The following is a 15816-nucleotide window of genomic DNA, read 5'->3' as shown; positions in this document are numbered from 1 at the left end:
TTGTCTGTTGGCGTGTCTTGTTCGGATTGATGTAACATTGTTCTTGTAGTACTATTTTGAAGAGTCAAACAGGGCTAAATGAATTTAGCCGAGCCGTTGTACATGCAAAATGGCATAACGGGTCCAGTCAAACCACATTAAGGGATACATTACCGGTACCTATTATCCATTTTCAGCTCCAATAAGTTAATATTTACTCTATATTTAATTTGATCACTGTTATCTGGGTTTGGTCATGTGACGTATACAAGCTGAGACGTAATTGTTGTTACCTGAGCCTGAATCATGTGCCATGTCTATTTCAGTTGCCAGCTAATGGAAAATTGTTTTTCTAGAGGTAATAATTGTGAATGAAAAATAGTTATCAAATTTATCATAAACAAAATATTAACATTGTATGGCTAAAAATGACTAATTAAGCTTAGTATCACTTTAAAAAAAAAATCAGACTCAGCTAATGATGACCTGTTTTTTAGATTTGGTCATGTGACATTCACAAGCTCAGCTGTGATTGGTTATAACCTCCACTCTCCCCAAAACACCTGATTCAAATCATTTTCTCATCAGCAAGCTCTGCAGAAGCTTGAAAATAATCACAATCCTTTGAACCAGGTGTGTTTGAGAAAGAAGGATGAAAAATATGCAGGTTCCCGGCCCTCGAGGACTGGAGTATGACACCTATGGTCTAGAGTGTGTAAGTTGTCATTTTCAGTCTTTGACAGCTCATGCCAAAATGGATGTATTAAATGTACATGAAAAATATTTTAGTTGTCATATTACCGTCATGGTATTAACTTTTTTCAGCTAAAAATAGCTATTTAAGTTTTGTATCCCTGTAATTTTTTGTTTAAGATGATCGTCTTAATACTTTTTGACATAATATTATATGTACAGAACATGTGCTGAGACGCTACCGGGAATGCTTGTGCTGTGTTAATGGATGGACCTACTTAAATATTAACACATAGGGCAGTTTCCATTGTGTGTGTTTAGAATTTGGGAGTGTAACCTTGACATTCTTTGCCAATAACACCGGATAGTTTCCATGTCACTGAGCAATGAAACACGAACTATATCAAAGGGCAATGAAACAGTGACAATATCAAAGATAATGAGCAGTTTGCGCAATATATATTCTCTTCCATCAATGACTCCTCACATTGGCCGCTTCCTTTGAACATATTATTTTTCTCTCCGAAACAGGCCTCAAAATGGCTCCATGATCCTTTACAACCGCAAGAAGGTGAAGTACAGGAAAGATGGCTACTGCTGGAAAAAAAGAAAAGACGGGAAGACCACCCGAGAGGATCACATGAAGCTCAAAGTCCAGGGTGTGGAGGTGAGAGGCTGCCACCAAGAGGAAACAAGTCCGTGATCTGGTTTTGTGCTGAGTTGTGCTTGGCTGCCAATCCAATCCATAATGTTAGTCACTCCTTGTAGACACGCGCGTGGAACGCAAGGGCACACACAAGCGCACACATGCCGGAGCTAGATATACCTGTGTGCGGCGTGCGTGTAGGTGTGTTTGTGTGTTTATGCGTGAGAGCTGTCCCTCCACCTCGCTCTCCCTGCTCCTGTCCCCGTCTCCCTTCCCCTCTCTCCCTTTCTGAAGGATAAGAGTGTGTTTGGCCCGCAGCCAGGAATGATGTCAATGCCTTCTTCAGCAGAACAGAGAGGGGTATCGATCCAGTCTCAAGGCAGCGTCTGTGCGTGCCCGCTTGTGCGCGCGTGTGTGTTTGAGTCACATCGGGCAGCTCCGAAATTGATTATTCAGCAGGAATGTTCCAAGAGGTGAGAGCAGTGAGCATGCATGTGTCAGAGGGAGAAAGACGGAGGGAGATTGGAAAGCAAAAGGAGCGACAGCCAAGCGGCACATGGATGTGTACGCGAGGCTCACTAGTTGTGCATAAATGAACAGCAGACCTAGGCAAAGGGAATAATTGAGATCAAGTATTCCCATCTGCGCCTCTATTATTTACAACCCCACACTCACACTGACAATCATCTGACATGCGTTTTTCTGCCGCCGTGCACAAACACACACAGGCGCACACATCCAAAGGCAAAGTGTTTCTCTCCCTGGTAGTTGCTCAGTAATTGTTTGTGTCACCTCTTCCCGGGACCCCTCAAGCAAGAAAGCATTGTGTCGCGCAGGGGGCAGGCAGGAATGGCGGAGCGCTGGGAGAGGAGGAGGACAGTGAAGGGAGGAAAAACACAACTCTGGATTGAGAGCCTCCTCATATCAGATGGAAATATATGGAAATGCACTCTGCCTTTGGCCAAACACACTTTAGATAGCTGGCGGCTTTCTCCTCAGAAGAGGCAAAATGGCAAGAAAATGAGAGTGCGAATGAGGCAGCAAACAGAACAGACTTTTGATGTCGCTATTATGTATCCTGCATGTCAAGTGTACAATTGGGCTACCGCGATCGAGCAATCTAGCTATTGTTTTATCGTTCGGCGATCGAGATTTTTCGGAATTGCGTTAATTGCCGCCCTTTGATTAAAATCAAAAATAGGGCATTTTTTTTCACGTTTTGATTCGGATGCTGGCAGTGGAATGGAAGAGCGGTTAGCACGTACGTCTCATAGTGCGGAGGTCGTGGTTTCCTTTCCAGCTCGGGCCTTCCTGTGTGGAGTTTTCATGGTCTGCCTATGACCGCGCGGGTTTACTCTGGATACATGGCGTCTTCCCAAATTCTCCAACACATTTACGGTAGTTAGATTGGACGCTACAAATTGCCCTTAGGTGTATTTAGTTCTTTGTCTATACGTGTCCTGTGGTTGGCTGGCAACCAGTTCAGGGTGTTCCTGGAGACAGCTGGGATAGGCACCAGCAACTCTTGTGACTGCAAGCGGTTAAGAAAACGGATGGATGGATGGATGGATGGATGGATGGATGGATGGATGGATGGATGGATGGATGGATGGATGGATGAGTTTGTTCATGCACTGAAAAAAATTGTGCTGAATTTCCTCAATTGTATTCCGTCACATGGTTGTAAACAATCAAATCATCCAAATACATTTTTAAGTAGATGTGGGTTCTACTTAAAAATTGTATGGTTTTACCTCGTGAACACACACGACAAAATAAAATTGAGAAAATTCAAAGCAATGTTTTTGTCAATGCCTTCTTGGTATGTAACATGTCAAATAAAATCTTGATCGGTGTTTTCTCGTGTAAATGCAAATGTTTGAAAGTGTTTTATTTTGTGTTAATTTCACTTTCTACTGCTGCAGGTAAGCCCCGCCCACACCTTAATACTTGCTATGAGAGTCTATATGAGAATGGGCTGCGCTCTTGGAGCAGTTTTGCAAACATGAATTCAAAATTACCAATTAGATGAATAGAAAATTGACAATAATTTAATAAGCAATTTAAGGGAAATGAAATTCATTGGTTTTCCGTTAAAACTATGTTATTGTCTTTTGGGGGAAATTTTGTGTATCAAAATTATTAGAGATATCGTTACTCAACATTAGTATCGGTGACTATAAACAAGAGTCAAGTACTCATCCCCAATTATATATATAAGTCTATTTTCTGAGAAATCTGAAAATATTTCCAATCGAGGATACAATTCTGAACATTTGGATAACTTTAGGTCTCAAAACAATGACAACCCAAAAATTATTAAATAATTTGGTGATCAATTTGTAGGGCTGCCCCAATCCATTTATGATACTGGATACCGGTCAGATATCATGTCATCATCATATCAAATGTTTAGAATGTATATCTCATTGGATTTTTTTGTTGCTGGCTTTTTTTCTTCTTTTGAAAAGTATCACTTGATCAAGTTTTTCTATAATGTCATACTAAAAAATAAATAAAAGCATGCATCTTTCCAGCTGGTATTGGATCGATTCTAGTATTGGGCAGTATTCTAGGCTGCAATATTTATATCTGATTGGAGGGGAAGATTTTGTATCGGGAAACCCCTATTGATTGGCACTCGATTATTCATTGCATCTCTACTTTTAACTATAATTACCTTGATAAAAGACCAATTCAACCTTGCGCAGGGAAATCCCGCAGGAGCCAAAACAGCGTCTACATATTGATTCTCTTACGATATTTATACTCCGGTGCCAAATATTGATATTTTGTAAGTCGACATCTGATGAAGGACCTTTTCAAAGATACAACGGGCATGTTTATCTCCGAAATGAATACGACCTACGTGGCTATAACCTGAGTTCTCCTTTGCTGTTCTCTCCTTTGCTGTCCTCACCTCATGCTCTCCTTGTATCCCACTCCTTCCATTTTTCTGCCGCCCCCCGCCCCTACCCCCCCCCCCCCCCCCCTGAAATCTCCTCTCCTCTCTCTAGTGTCTGTATGGCTGCTACGTCCACTCCTCCATCATCCCCACCTTCCACCGTAGATGCTATTGGCTGCTGCAGGTAAGCCCCGCCCCCTTTCCCAGCTTCTCTTGTATTACAGGGAAGTATAAATTAAATGTGGTGATAATTGCTCTTTCTTAGCTGTTTACGGCTACGTCGATTTGGCGCGACATGTATTTCTTCATCAAGCATGTTATGTTAAGATTTAATTTGCAACTCTACACCAGATTAAACTACCAGAAACTCTATAGTATATTGTTAATTTTACGCGCCACATGTTTAATCTCCTAAATTGTCCATTAGATTTTCAAAACAGCACAGTAACCTCCAACATAAACCATTGATAAACATCCTCCTCTTCAAAATTTAATGAGGCAGACTATACTAAAAAGTCGGGTAATAATAAAACTGGACGCCATCGCTGGGTTTATCGTCCTACTCAGGATATATTTGGTATTATGTGAACACGGTTTGCTGAGAAAACTTTTCTTCCTGCCAGAACTTTTCCAACTATTCTTCACTTGCACAACCTATCAAGGTCTTAAGGCGTTACACTCCATGTGGTCCGCTCCAGGAAAACACCCTGGAGCGGCGTACAACGTGCAAACGCACATTGCGCACGTATAGATTTTAGACTCACGCCCCAGCTCATGGAAAAGAAACGCACATCTTAAAAATGCAAACAGATGCACACATCCCTCCCCTTTTTGGCCACACAAGAGCGGATCACCAGAACCTCATCATCTCCAGGTCTACATGTTGAATCTTAAACATTCCCTTCATTTCCAAGAAAATATTGAATGCCCAACGATGTTCATTTAAAATATGGAAATTCAATAAATATTCATGCGTTCCTTGCCAATAGGTCTTGCATAATTTGTCACATGAATTTTACAAGGACACTCTCACCACATGCTGTAAATTGAATTTGCCCCTTATCAAATATATTTTATTTTTCAGCGCACTTGACTCTCTTGTGACTTTCTGAGTCTAAAATTGGCAGGGGAACTTCTGCTTCCTCGATCTATAATGCGCCATTTTCTGCTCTTTGCACATATATCACATCACATCAGCGACTATGATCATAAATGAGCCTGTCTGTTCTGTTGCATCGCACAGTGTGGTGCTGTAGCAGCCCACTGTGCCATTTTCTTGTTCCACCTCAGCACGCCCTCCCCCTCACCTGAGTCTGTCTACTGAATCTTTTATCAAGAGGAGCCTCTCTCTCTTCTCTCACACCCGCCACATACACACTTGTTGAATCATTCATGGGATATAAATTCCATAGGTCTGCTGGTGGGCTACAGTATGCTGAGCCGAATGCTGACCCGCTCGTTCCCCGTTTGCTTCGTTCACTCTCTAAGTCTCATGCACACCAACACACGTGTGGACGTTTTTGCTGGCCCTGCAATGTTAGGGAGGGCGGTGAGTGGGCTTGAGCCGTTAAATGTTTTATAGGCAGGTGAGAGAATCTTGTCTGACACGCAATATCCGACCTCCCTCCTGACCTCCACATACTCCTCTGCTTTCCGTGTCCTTTTCCCCTCCTTCTGCAAATACGGCGTATCAATGTATTCTCTTGCTGATAGAAGCAGATGAGCAAAAATAAAGGCCGTGTTTTACCAACGGAACGCGTGTTGCTCTGTTATAGAACCCGGACATCGTGCTGGTGCACTATCTGAATGTTCCGGCAGTGGACGATAGCGGGAAGCCGTGCGGCCCTGTGCTCTGCTCTATCAACACAGACAGGAAGGAATGGGCCAAGTGGAGCAAGGAGGAGCTCATCGGACAACTCAAACCTATGTGTGAGTTATCTTTTACACTCCTTCGCCACGCACTGCCCTCCTCCTTTCTCGTTCCTGTGTTTCGGCCCGCGCGATTGTCTTAAACCTGACGATGGGATTCGTGCCAGGTCAACAGCCACAGCTGTCGTTGTGATAATGATTATAAAGTAGATTAAAAAACAAATAATTACAGTTATAGATGGAGCCTTTTTAAAAACCACATTCATGTAACTTTTTATGTCTAACCACGCTTTCTGTATGCTGATCAGATCCGTTACAAGGCATCGGGCGTCTTGTGCTTGTGTTTAGGGTTTGGGGAACAAAGGTCAATCACACCCTGAAGTGGAAACTGATTGGCGGTCATAACCTGATAAGGAGTAAGAAAATGGATGATCATGTGAGAGTTGTCGGTCCAATGAATTGTAAATTTAACTTCAAAAACACCCCGATGGCACTTTGATGAAGGTAGAGTGACATGAATTCTTTGTAAGAAAGAGCTTGCGTACCACAGAAGCGGCTCAAGTTTAGCCTACCACATAAATGTAAAGCACCCAGTTGGAAGTGCAGCCACAGCTAACGATAGCAGCAAAGAAACTAATGTCTTTGGAAGAAATCAGGGTGGATAATGTTTAATATTAATATTAATTTTTAATTACGTAGCAATTGAGGGAAAAAGCTCCACTTCTTCTGATGTTTGAAACTAAGGGTTGCAGCTAATGCTTTGGACTAGTCTCGAATACAGCAGAAAGGAAATGATTACAACTGCATATGTTAAAAGACTTTTAAGGAAAATAAATGAAGTCACTTTTTGTCATTGTATATCAATGTTCTGAACTTCCACGATAATACAATGTATCTAAATTGAAAAAAAAAACACGCTAAAGGTGTTTCACAGACATTTTTAGGTAATAATAAAATGAGATGAATTAGATCAATTCATTACCTATCTTAAATAATAGCTAATTTTTAAAATCTGTTGACAGCACTTTTAAAAAGAATGGGAAAAGTAATAGCCAAACTTCAGAAACAAGACTCCAAAAACACTGCTGGCTTGCCTTTCCAAAATCCGGTTGAGATACGTGGCAAATGCAGAATTTATGATGCTGATTAAAAAAAAATAATAATAAAAATAACAATTGCAGTTGTAGTTTGGGTGATAATTCTAAAAATCAGTCCCATGCTGCCACCTATAGGCAAGTATTCATTGCACCAAAGAACCCAGTAAAAAAAAAAGGGTGGATGGATAAAGGGGCCCGAGCTGGAGGTGCCCGAAATATCTAGCATGTATTATTCATAAATCAGCATCAGAGAGACAAGATAACTTCAGTACACACACACGCCCACACACACACACACAGAAAATTACCTAATCTCTCATCTTTTGATCTGGTTTTGAAGGGCGAATAAGGACAGCTGCCTAGAACAAAGTGGCTTGTTGACTTAAATAGTACTCATCTCTCTCTTCAGCAAATCACATATATCTCTGCATTTGCTTCATGTACACATCAAATTTAGGATTACAAATTTGTTTTTGGTAGCTTGTTGAAATTTAAATGTTTTACAAATGTGCTCGTGCATTTTGCATGAGTGATTTAGATGAAGATTTAGTGGTTCTCAGATGGAGGTATGAGTTCCCCAGGGAGTACTTAAAGGGACTTCAGGGGATATGTGACTGTCAGTATCAGTAAGTGTATTGTGTTGTGTTTTAATGTCATGACTGGAACAGTACATATTTCTTTTTGAATCCAGAGCAAACGCACATTGACATTGGCACAATTTTCCGGCAAATAAGTCAAAATCTAATCTAACATTACAGGATTCATCTTCTGAATTGCTGTATTAAATGTGCTGAAAGATACCACTACAAATGTAGTCCCTTAGCACTGATTAGGAGGGACTTGGCCTAAAAACATATTTCATAGGGGGTATATCACTGAATTAAGTTTGAGATATGTTGAGACTGCTGCTTTAAATTACAAAAGTATAAGAAACACAATAAAAAGGTTAATGGAGAAAAAAGAACCAAGAGACTGGCTGACAGGGTGCCAATTTCTGTCTTGCTGTAAACATGTATTTCTGCCAATGAGATGTGGCACACTATTTTTTCATTCATTCTCACTATCGCCCATCACAGTGGTTCTCAACATTTTTTCCAGTGATGTACCTCCCATGAAATAGTTTTTCAGCCAAGAACACCACAACCAGCAAAAGCATTTTCAACCTAAAAAAGCAACAACAAATTTAAAAGAGTGCTGTGCCATCTATGTCTGATAGAATAATATTTGCAAGTACAACTTTATTTTTTATTTCTAAGGCAATTTAATTCTGCAACTCCAGAAAATAGAACGTGTAACATTATCTTTCTGTCTGTTAGTAAATTGCTTCATTTATGACCATGCAGATTTGTATACAGCTGTATAACTTTGTACAAAAAAAGTCCCTACAAAATAAGTTAGGAATAAATTGCTCCATCTTCCACTTAGTGGGCTCTTAATTTGACAAGAAAAAGTGTTTCTATCATCGCCAAGAGTTGTATCAGATTTAATGATGCATCGAGACTCTCAATTAAAATCTCAAACTTTATACTGAGAATACCTTCAGTTTACATTACAGTCACTGGAGGGCGCCAAAGTTTACTTGAACTAATACTGGGTGACAACGTCACAGTGAATGAAAAGAGCTGTCAATTTACTTTAATTTTTTTCCATCAGAATAATCAGATCTTTGAGGTTTGATCAATCACAATTAATGTTCAATTAAAACAAAATATATATATTTTATAATATATATATTTTTTTATGTGTTAACTGTTTCTACATGTGTTGTCCCTTCACTATTAGCGTCTTGTTAGCCACTGCCTCCAAAACGTGTTTGTTTCTGCAATGGTATCTTAAACTTGTCATGCTTCAATAAAAATACATTTGCAATTAATGTTAATTACCTTGGATTCATCTAATGTACCATCAGGGTAAAATTCACCACCATTTTAAGCATAACCGCCTGTTGTTAAGCTTAACGATCATGTGCAGTCAAAATAAATTGCGTGATGATAAGTTCATACCATGTTTAAAACGGCAGTTGTTTGAGATGAATTAGTTACCGCTTCAACTTTGACAAGCTTTTTGTATGTTGAATTTTTAATGTAAATCTTGTATTCCTTGTGTGTCAGGTGCTGGGAGCAGCCTACATCAGAAATGCTCCAGTGTCAAGCAGCGCATCATCTCATCCAAGCAGGAGTCAGGGGCAGCAGCAGGGGGTGGCGCTACAGCTGGTGGCGGTGCTACAGCAGGCCAGAGATCTGAAGAAGCAGATGGCACAGAGGTCCAGAACAGCGATGTGTCAGAGGGCCAGACAGAACCCAGTCCTGGGGGGCGCAGGAGCAGGGCAGGCGGGGGCGACAGGAGGAACGGCCGAATGACCAAGCCCTCGCTTCTCCCGCAGAGCAGCATGGAAGTGTCCTCGTCTACCTCCACCAATCAGGTGGAAGTCCCCGACACCACCCAGAGTTCCCCGCTCTCGATCACCAGTGACATGGCCGACAGCCCTGCGCTCGCCATCGGTGCCGGCCTGTCACAGAGCACCGCTGTGTTCATGTCCGAAGTCACCACGCTGACTGGGGATTCGGTTTATTCGGCTGGCCACACCCACCTGCTGCCGTCCCCCCACGAGAGCGCCACCACTGGCATCCTATTGGCCGTAGCTCCCGAAAATCAGAGGTTTACATCATATCCGGGCGGGGTCGGCTTAGGAGAGGGAGGAGAGTTGGTTCTTTCCAGCTCGCTAGACTCCGGCGGAGGAGTCAGCCTTCCAGAGACTGCCATGACCTTTGACCCCGACTGCTTCCTTAATAACCCTAAGCAGGGTCAGACCTACGGAGGAGGCGGAGGAAAGACAGAGGGGTGTAACGGTAACGATGGCGGGATCCACTGCTCGTCTAACGGCTTCGTGTACAGCCCGTCCCTCGTCAACAACATCAAAAAAGAAGCGACGCCGATGGAGCAGCCGCTGGCCCCTCAGAGTAGCTACGTCGGAGAGGGGGCGGGCCTCAGTCCCAGCACCACTCTGGAGCAGATGGACTTCAGCGCTGTCATGTCGTCACCGTGCGTCCCGGGTCTAACCCAGTCCGCGCACCACCCGTCGCCGAACCTCTTCCTCCAGACGTCCACGCACACAAACCAGCCCTCCCAGCAGCAGCAGAGCAACGGCGCCGAGGCACCACAGGAATCGGATGAAACCCGGGCTTACATAAGTCTGCCGGCTGACACCCCGCTCACAAACGGGGACCACCACGCACACATGCACCAAACCAGTCAAGACCAAGCCCTGTGTGGGAGGAATGGAAAAGCGGGGTCTGTGGCCTCGTTCCCCCTTAACAGCCAAGACGCTAATGTTGACCAGCCCAGCAATGGGGTTCACCATGACGGCAAAGTCCTTGAGAATGGCGGAGAGTTAATGCTCAAGTCTGGCGCCGCTCATGAGGCCTACACCAGTGTGGACACTGAACACTACCTTCAACCCACAGATAGCAATGGAGTCGGGGAGGATTCAGGAGGAGGGTGCGGAGCTGCAGGTGGAGCGGAGAATGAAATTCTTTGTAATGGAGTATCCTTGTCTGGGGCCGGTAGCTCGGTGGTGGCCAGTCCTCAATCGATTGGCGCCGGCGCCAGCATTGAGAGGGCGCTCTACAATTCTTCTCTTCCTCCACAAGGTGGCAGCGTAACTGCCACAACGGGAGCTGCGGGAGCAGCCATTAGCCTGGAAGGGTTCGAGGCTTCCTTTGGAAGCCAGTTTTCTGATCTCATCAATGACTTTATCTCAGTTGAAGGGTCGGCGGGTGGGGTAGGGGCTGCCGTTAATGGCGTCCTGATGCCCCAGGAGGGCGCGGTGGGAGAGGAGCAAGGCACGGGGGAAGGCCACCTGCAGGGCTCGGAAGTGGAGCAGGGAGCTCTGGGAATGCTCCAAGAAACCGGGCGGCTGTTTGGTGTGACAGACTACTCCCCAGAGTGGTCTTATCCAGAGGTTAGTAACAACATTAGTATCATTATTTATTCATCAGTGTTGCCTGGAGTTAAATCAGACTGACACATGATGGAAGACGGCTTGTACTGCTGTTAAAAAATGGAATCGTGCTCTCAAACTGATTGCTGAGTTAATGAAATTTCAATATTACATGGATTCCTCTGGGTGGCTTCATTAATTCATCCATGTATTGCACTGAAGTGTACAGACAATGAATTGGCAATGTGTTTGGTCATTTTCAAGACATTGTTCCGTTATGTTACGTTTAAACCTATGAAGGGGGAATTCAGACCAAAACGTTTTGCGCATTTTTACTCACGACACTTTTGCAAGTGTTTCTCCTTGCAGATGACGCTAGAACGGCGGTTCTCAAAGGGGGGATGCTCTGAAGGCCTTTCGTGGGGGTATATGAGATTTTAACAGGGATTCTGCATGTATCTGCTAATCTAATTTTAGTGCTATCTAACGCAGTCGTAGGATCTATAGTAATATATCTAGATCTTTTGGTTTGCTTGTGAGCTGGAGTCTATCCCAGCTGACTATGGACAAGAGGCAGATCACTCTGTAGTTGAGGCCAATTAGACCAACGGTTATCAGATGGAGGTACGATGGGCATGTAACGGGACTCCAGGGGCTACGTGAGATTTAAACAGGGGTTTTGCAGGTAGCATCACATTTAATTCAGTACTTTTTATTGCCGTGGCAAGAACAGCACATATTTATTTTCTAATTAAGACCAAACTAACTGGAACATGACTGAACTCATTGCTAAATTGTGTCATTGACATAGTAAAACATTGCATGCTTATATTTTGTTAGCTATTATAAGACTATGCATTGTCATTAGTGTTTGAATTTTCCAGCAGATAAGCCAGAAATAAAAGAATTAAATCAATTGATGTTACATGATATATCTTCTGGAGTTCCCTGAATAAAGTATACTTACAGATGCAAGTACAAATGGCTGAAAAAAATATTTGATGGGGGGTGCATCATTGGAAAAAAATGTTGAGAACCGCTGCTCTAGAAGTTTGGTTATGTGCACAACTGTTTATCTTTACCAGTTTAAACTATAAAACGGGTAGATAAGAATAGTTTTCCACATTTTTATAAATTTTGGTGGTTTATTTTCCCTAACGTTTTCCTATTAGCTTCACCTGCTCCAATGTTGTCCTTATTGTTGTATTTTTGGAGATTTTTTCCTCACTTCACTACAGCTTCCTGTGATGAAGTCACCATGCGGTGTCACATTCCATTAAGCAGTGTTTGTGCTACAGGGTGGTGTGAAGGTCCTCATCACAGGGCCGTGGTTAGAGTCAAGCAGTGAGTACAGCTGCCTGTTTGACCACATCAGCGTCCCTGCCGCCCTCATCCAGCCTGGCGTGCTACGCTGCTACTGTCCAGGTAATACATGTCTATACAGTTTCTCATGACACGTTTTCTCATTTGAAATTCACCTATGCTTTAACCTTCATTTGTACACATTATGATTTACATCTACATGTGGAAATGTCCAACTTTGGGGACAAAACACAAAATAATCCTCTCAAGACGTTAGAATAATAACATGTAAACACAAAGACCATTTTATTAAGTACACCTGTTCTCGCATCAACCATCCGGCCTTTACAAATATAATAACGTTCAACGTTTGACGACATTGTCAGCGAGAAAGCTGGGAAAGGATGTTTGGACTCGATGGTAAACTACTTCCAAATGCATGTATGGATTTAAAATATCTTTTTGTGACGTCAGTCCTGGAACATTTCTGACACACTTTGTATGTGAAGCACTGTAATTCTGAATTACTGTACATTATTGCACAACCGATTAATTGACCATCCGATGAAATATGGCCCTTCAAATATCAGCCATAAATAACTGGCTAAATGACTAATATTTCCCGTTTATTTGAACTATTTATCTTTATGTACTGTAATCATTTACAACAGTTGCATACAAGGAACACTGGTTTCTTTGTACATAAATCATTACCACTACCTTGTTTCCTTGACCAGGTCAATTTGTCATTCAAAACAAAGAAAATTTTATTTTTTACAATCAACGATTAGGTGATTAATCCAAGAAAGTCATTATTTTTACACAAAACCTAAAGTTATAGTTTAAAAAAAAAATACATTAAAAAACCCTATAGCAACATATATTAAGAATCAATGTGTTGAATATGGCACACATTCAATGACTGGTAACACAAACACATATGACAAAATCCTGTCAACTTAATTAAATATGCACCACTCCAATGTTGATTGGAAAAAAAAAACAATTCAGTTAACCACTGCTATGTGCAGGGAATATGCACCCGACTGGCCCACAAATGGTAAAAGTCATGTAAAATTGACGTCCATTGAAATGTATTGGAGAGAAATAAATCCAATTTTGTTCGTTATAACATTTTGAATTAATCAGACAATTAATCAGTAATCATGATTTTTTTTCTGCCATTTTTCTTCTCTGACGTTGCCGATCAAATTAGTGTCTTTGTACGGCCAGCAAGTACATACAGTATATGAGCAGAGTAGTGCATTTAAATGCATGAGTCGCATCCTGCATTGCCTAATAAAATACGTAGCTGAAGACTATGTACCATTTCCTGCTAGTACACACACACACACACACACACACACACAAAAAACCACTATAGTCAAGCATTGGTCTATATTGAGGTCAGTCCCGATGTACAGTAATTCTTTATCACTTGGTCCTTTCCAGCTCATGACACAGGACTGGTCATGCTGCAAGTGGCAATGGGCGGTGAGGTCATCTCTTCTTCTGTGGTGTTTGAATACAAAGCACGCGACCTTCCTGCCCTCCCATCTTCTCAGCATGACTGGCTCTCTTTAGATGGTGAGCGAATTCAACTTTATATTGTGGCAACAATGAGGTGTGCTGTTGATACTTTTCACGTTCCAACAACTTTGAGGTGGCACGGCACATCAGTGATTGTTGGCCATGCGTGTGTGTGACATTCTATCCCAATCAAGCAGCAGTAAGAGTTTCATGAAGCACACCTGAGGTCCCAATGAGGATATACTGTATATAACTTATTACAATTTGGGTTAAAATATAAGTAAACAAGGTTCAAAAAAGGACCAACACGCATATGACCCATGAAATAAAAGAACAACCAAACATTTCAATTAATAATCCAAAAGGTTGTTGTTGATGTTGTTTTTCTAGTGAAATATTTTATTTTCAGCCATGTACTACCTAACTAGCACACAACATTTTGGGTTAGAATTTTTTTTTTTTAAACAGAGTGCTGTGCCATTCTTGTCAGATTAATTTTTATGGACTATTTTAGTGATATCCCCCGGAATGTTTTGCTCAACAACTTCAAAATATAGGTTGTGTAACATCACCATTTTTTATTTCTGGCTTGTCTGCTGGAAAATTCCATTGCTAATGGCAATGCATAGCCGTATATAATTTAACAGATTAAAATCAAAGGATTCTCTTTTTAGCCATAAATTGCTTCATGTTCCAATTAATTTGCTCTTAGTAAAAAATAGCATTAAATTCAAATTGATTATTTATTTATACACACACACACACACATAATTATTATTATTATTGTTTATTTGGATGATAGCTGCTGAAACCCTGGTAAAAAAAGAAATTATGTACAGTATCTCCTGACCTGCCCATTTGAAAACCACGGTCTAAAATATGAATGGATGGACTTTATACGTCGTTTTGAGGAGTAAAAAGTTCAATCTAGTGAATGACTGACAAGGTTAAATGAGTATGTGAGTGTCTTAGGATTCCCTATTCACCTCAAATATGTTCTTCTGTTTTCGGGAGATCCAGCTTCTTCATTGCGTGTTGGCAGACATTCATTTCACGTTCCCACATGTTTAATTACATCAGATTTGATTTAGAAGTAAGTACTGCAGTGGTGTGAGAGGACCATTAAGCAGGTGGTCAGAGCTTGAATGCAAAGTCTGTGTGGGTAACAGACGTGTGTCCTCAGCGATGCATGCCCTGATTTTACCGCGCGTGCATGTGTGTGCATTTGTGTATGTGTGTGTGCACGCACCCCCAGTCTGCGCGTTGCGCACTGCGGCAATGCGGCTGCACGGTCACAGCGCACTGCATGCACGAATGAAGGGCAAAGACAATGTGGCTCAATCGCCGCCCCGATGACAAATCCCAAGCTGTCAATTTCAGGTTGTAATAATAAACAAGTCTCAGTTTTCATAAACTCTCACAGTCAGACATTTGCGTATTTTCGCAAGAATAAATCAACTGTGGAGAGAAAACACAAACTGGATCGAAAGTACATCTGCAAAAAGCGTTGTTCTCTCAGCGTTGTCATGTCATATCAGTTTTGTTGCGAGCGTAGGTTTTTTTTTTTTTTTTTAATGCGAAGATGACGAACTAAACCTCCCGCTGCTCCAAAGTCTGGCGGGCTGATTTGAAGAGAAAGAGCACCCCAGCTCTCTTCACACACAATGTGCGCGTCAACTCCCCTCTCTCGCCCTCTCTCACACCATCCCCTCCCTCACGCTGTCGTTGGGAGTATCGACGTGTGTGTCGTACGCTTCAAACTAACGCGGTTGTGCAGAAACTGGAACAAAGAGACATTCTCTGTTTGGGTTCGTAAATGATCTGATATTTCATTTTAAAATTGATGTCTGGAAGT

General features: G+C 42.0%; 1 protein-coding gene across 1 annotated transcript in view; it reads left to right on the top strand.

The window, feature by feature from the left end:
• The window catches only part of LOC148419075 (calmodulin-binding transcription activator 1-like), a 78653-nt gene that overhangs the window by 49782 nt on the left and 13055 nt on the right, over positions 1-15816 (top strand). The window contains 6 exon segments of the mRNA XM_088423473.1: positions 1204-1339; positions 4336-4407; positions 5999-6152; positions 9301-11150; positions 12428-12554; positions 13884-14018. Of these exon segments, the coding sequence (XP_088279599.1) occupies positions 1204-1339; positions 4336-4407; positions 5999-6152; positions 9301-11150; positions 12428-12554; positions 13884-14018 (2474 nt within the window).

The sequence above is a fragment of the Hippichthys cyanospilos genome, chromosome 9 (genome assembly GCF_059441005.1).
Source record: "Hippichthys cyanospilos isolate Australia breed blue-spotted pipefish chromosome 9, RoL_Hcya_1.0, whole genome shotgun sequence".
In the NCBI taxonomy this organism is placed as follows: domain Eukaryota; kingdom Metazoa; phylum Chordata; class Actinopteri; order Syngnathiformes; family Syngnathidae; genus Hippichthys; species Hippichthys cyanospilos.
Note: the sequence above shows the minus strand (reverse complement) of the source record. Positions and strands in the feature narration are given on the sequence as shown.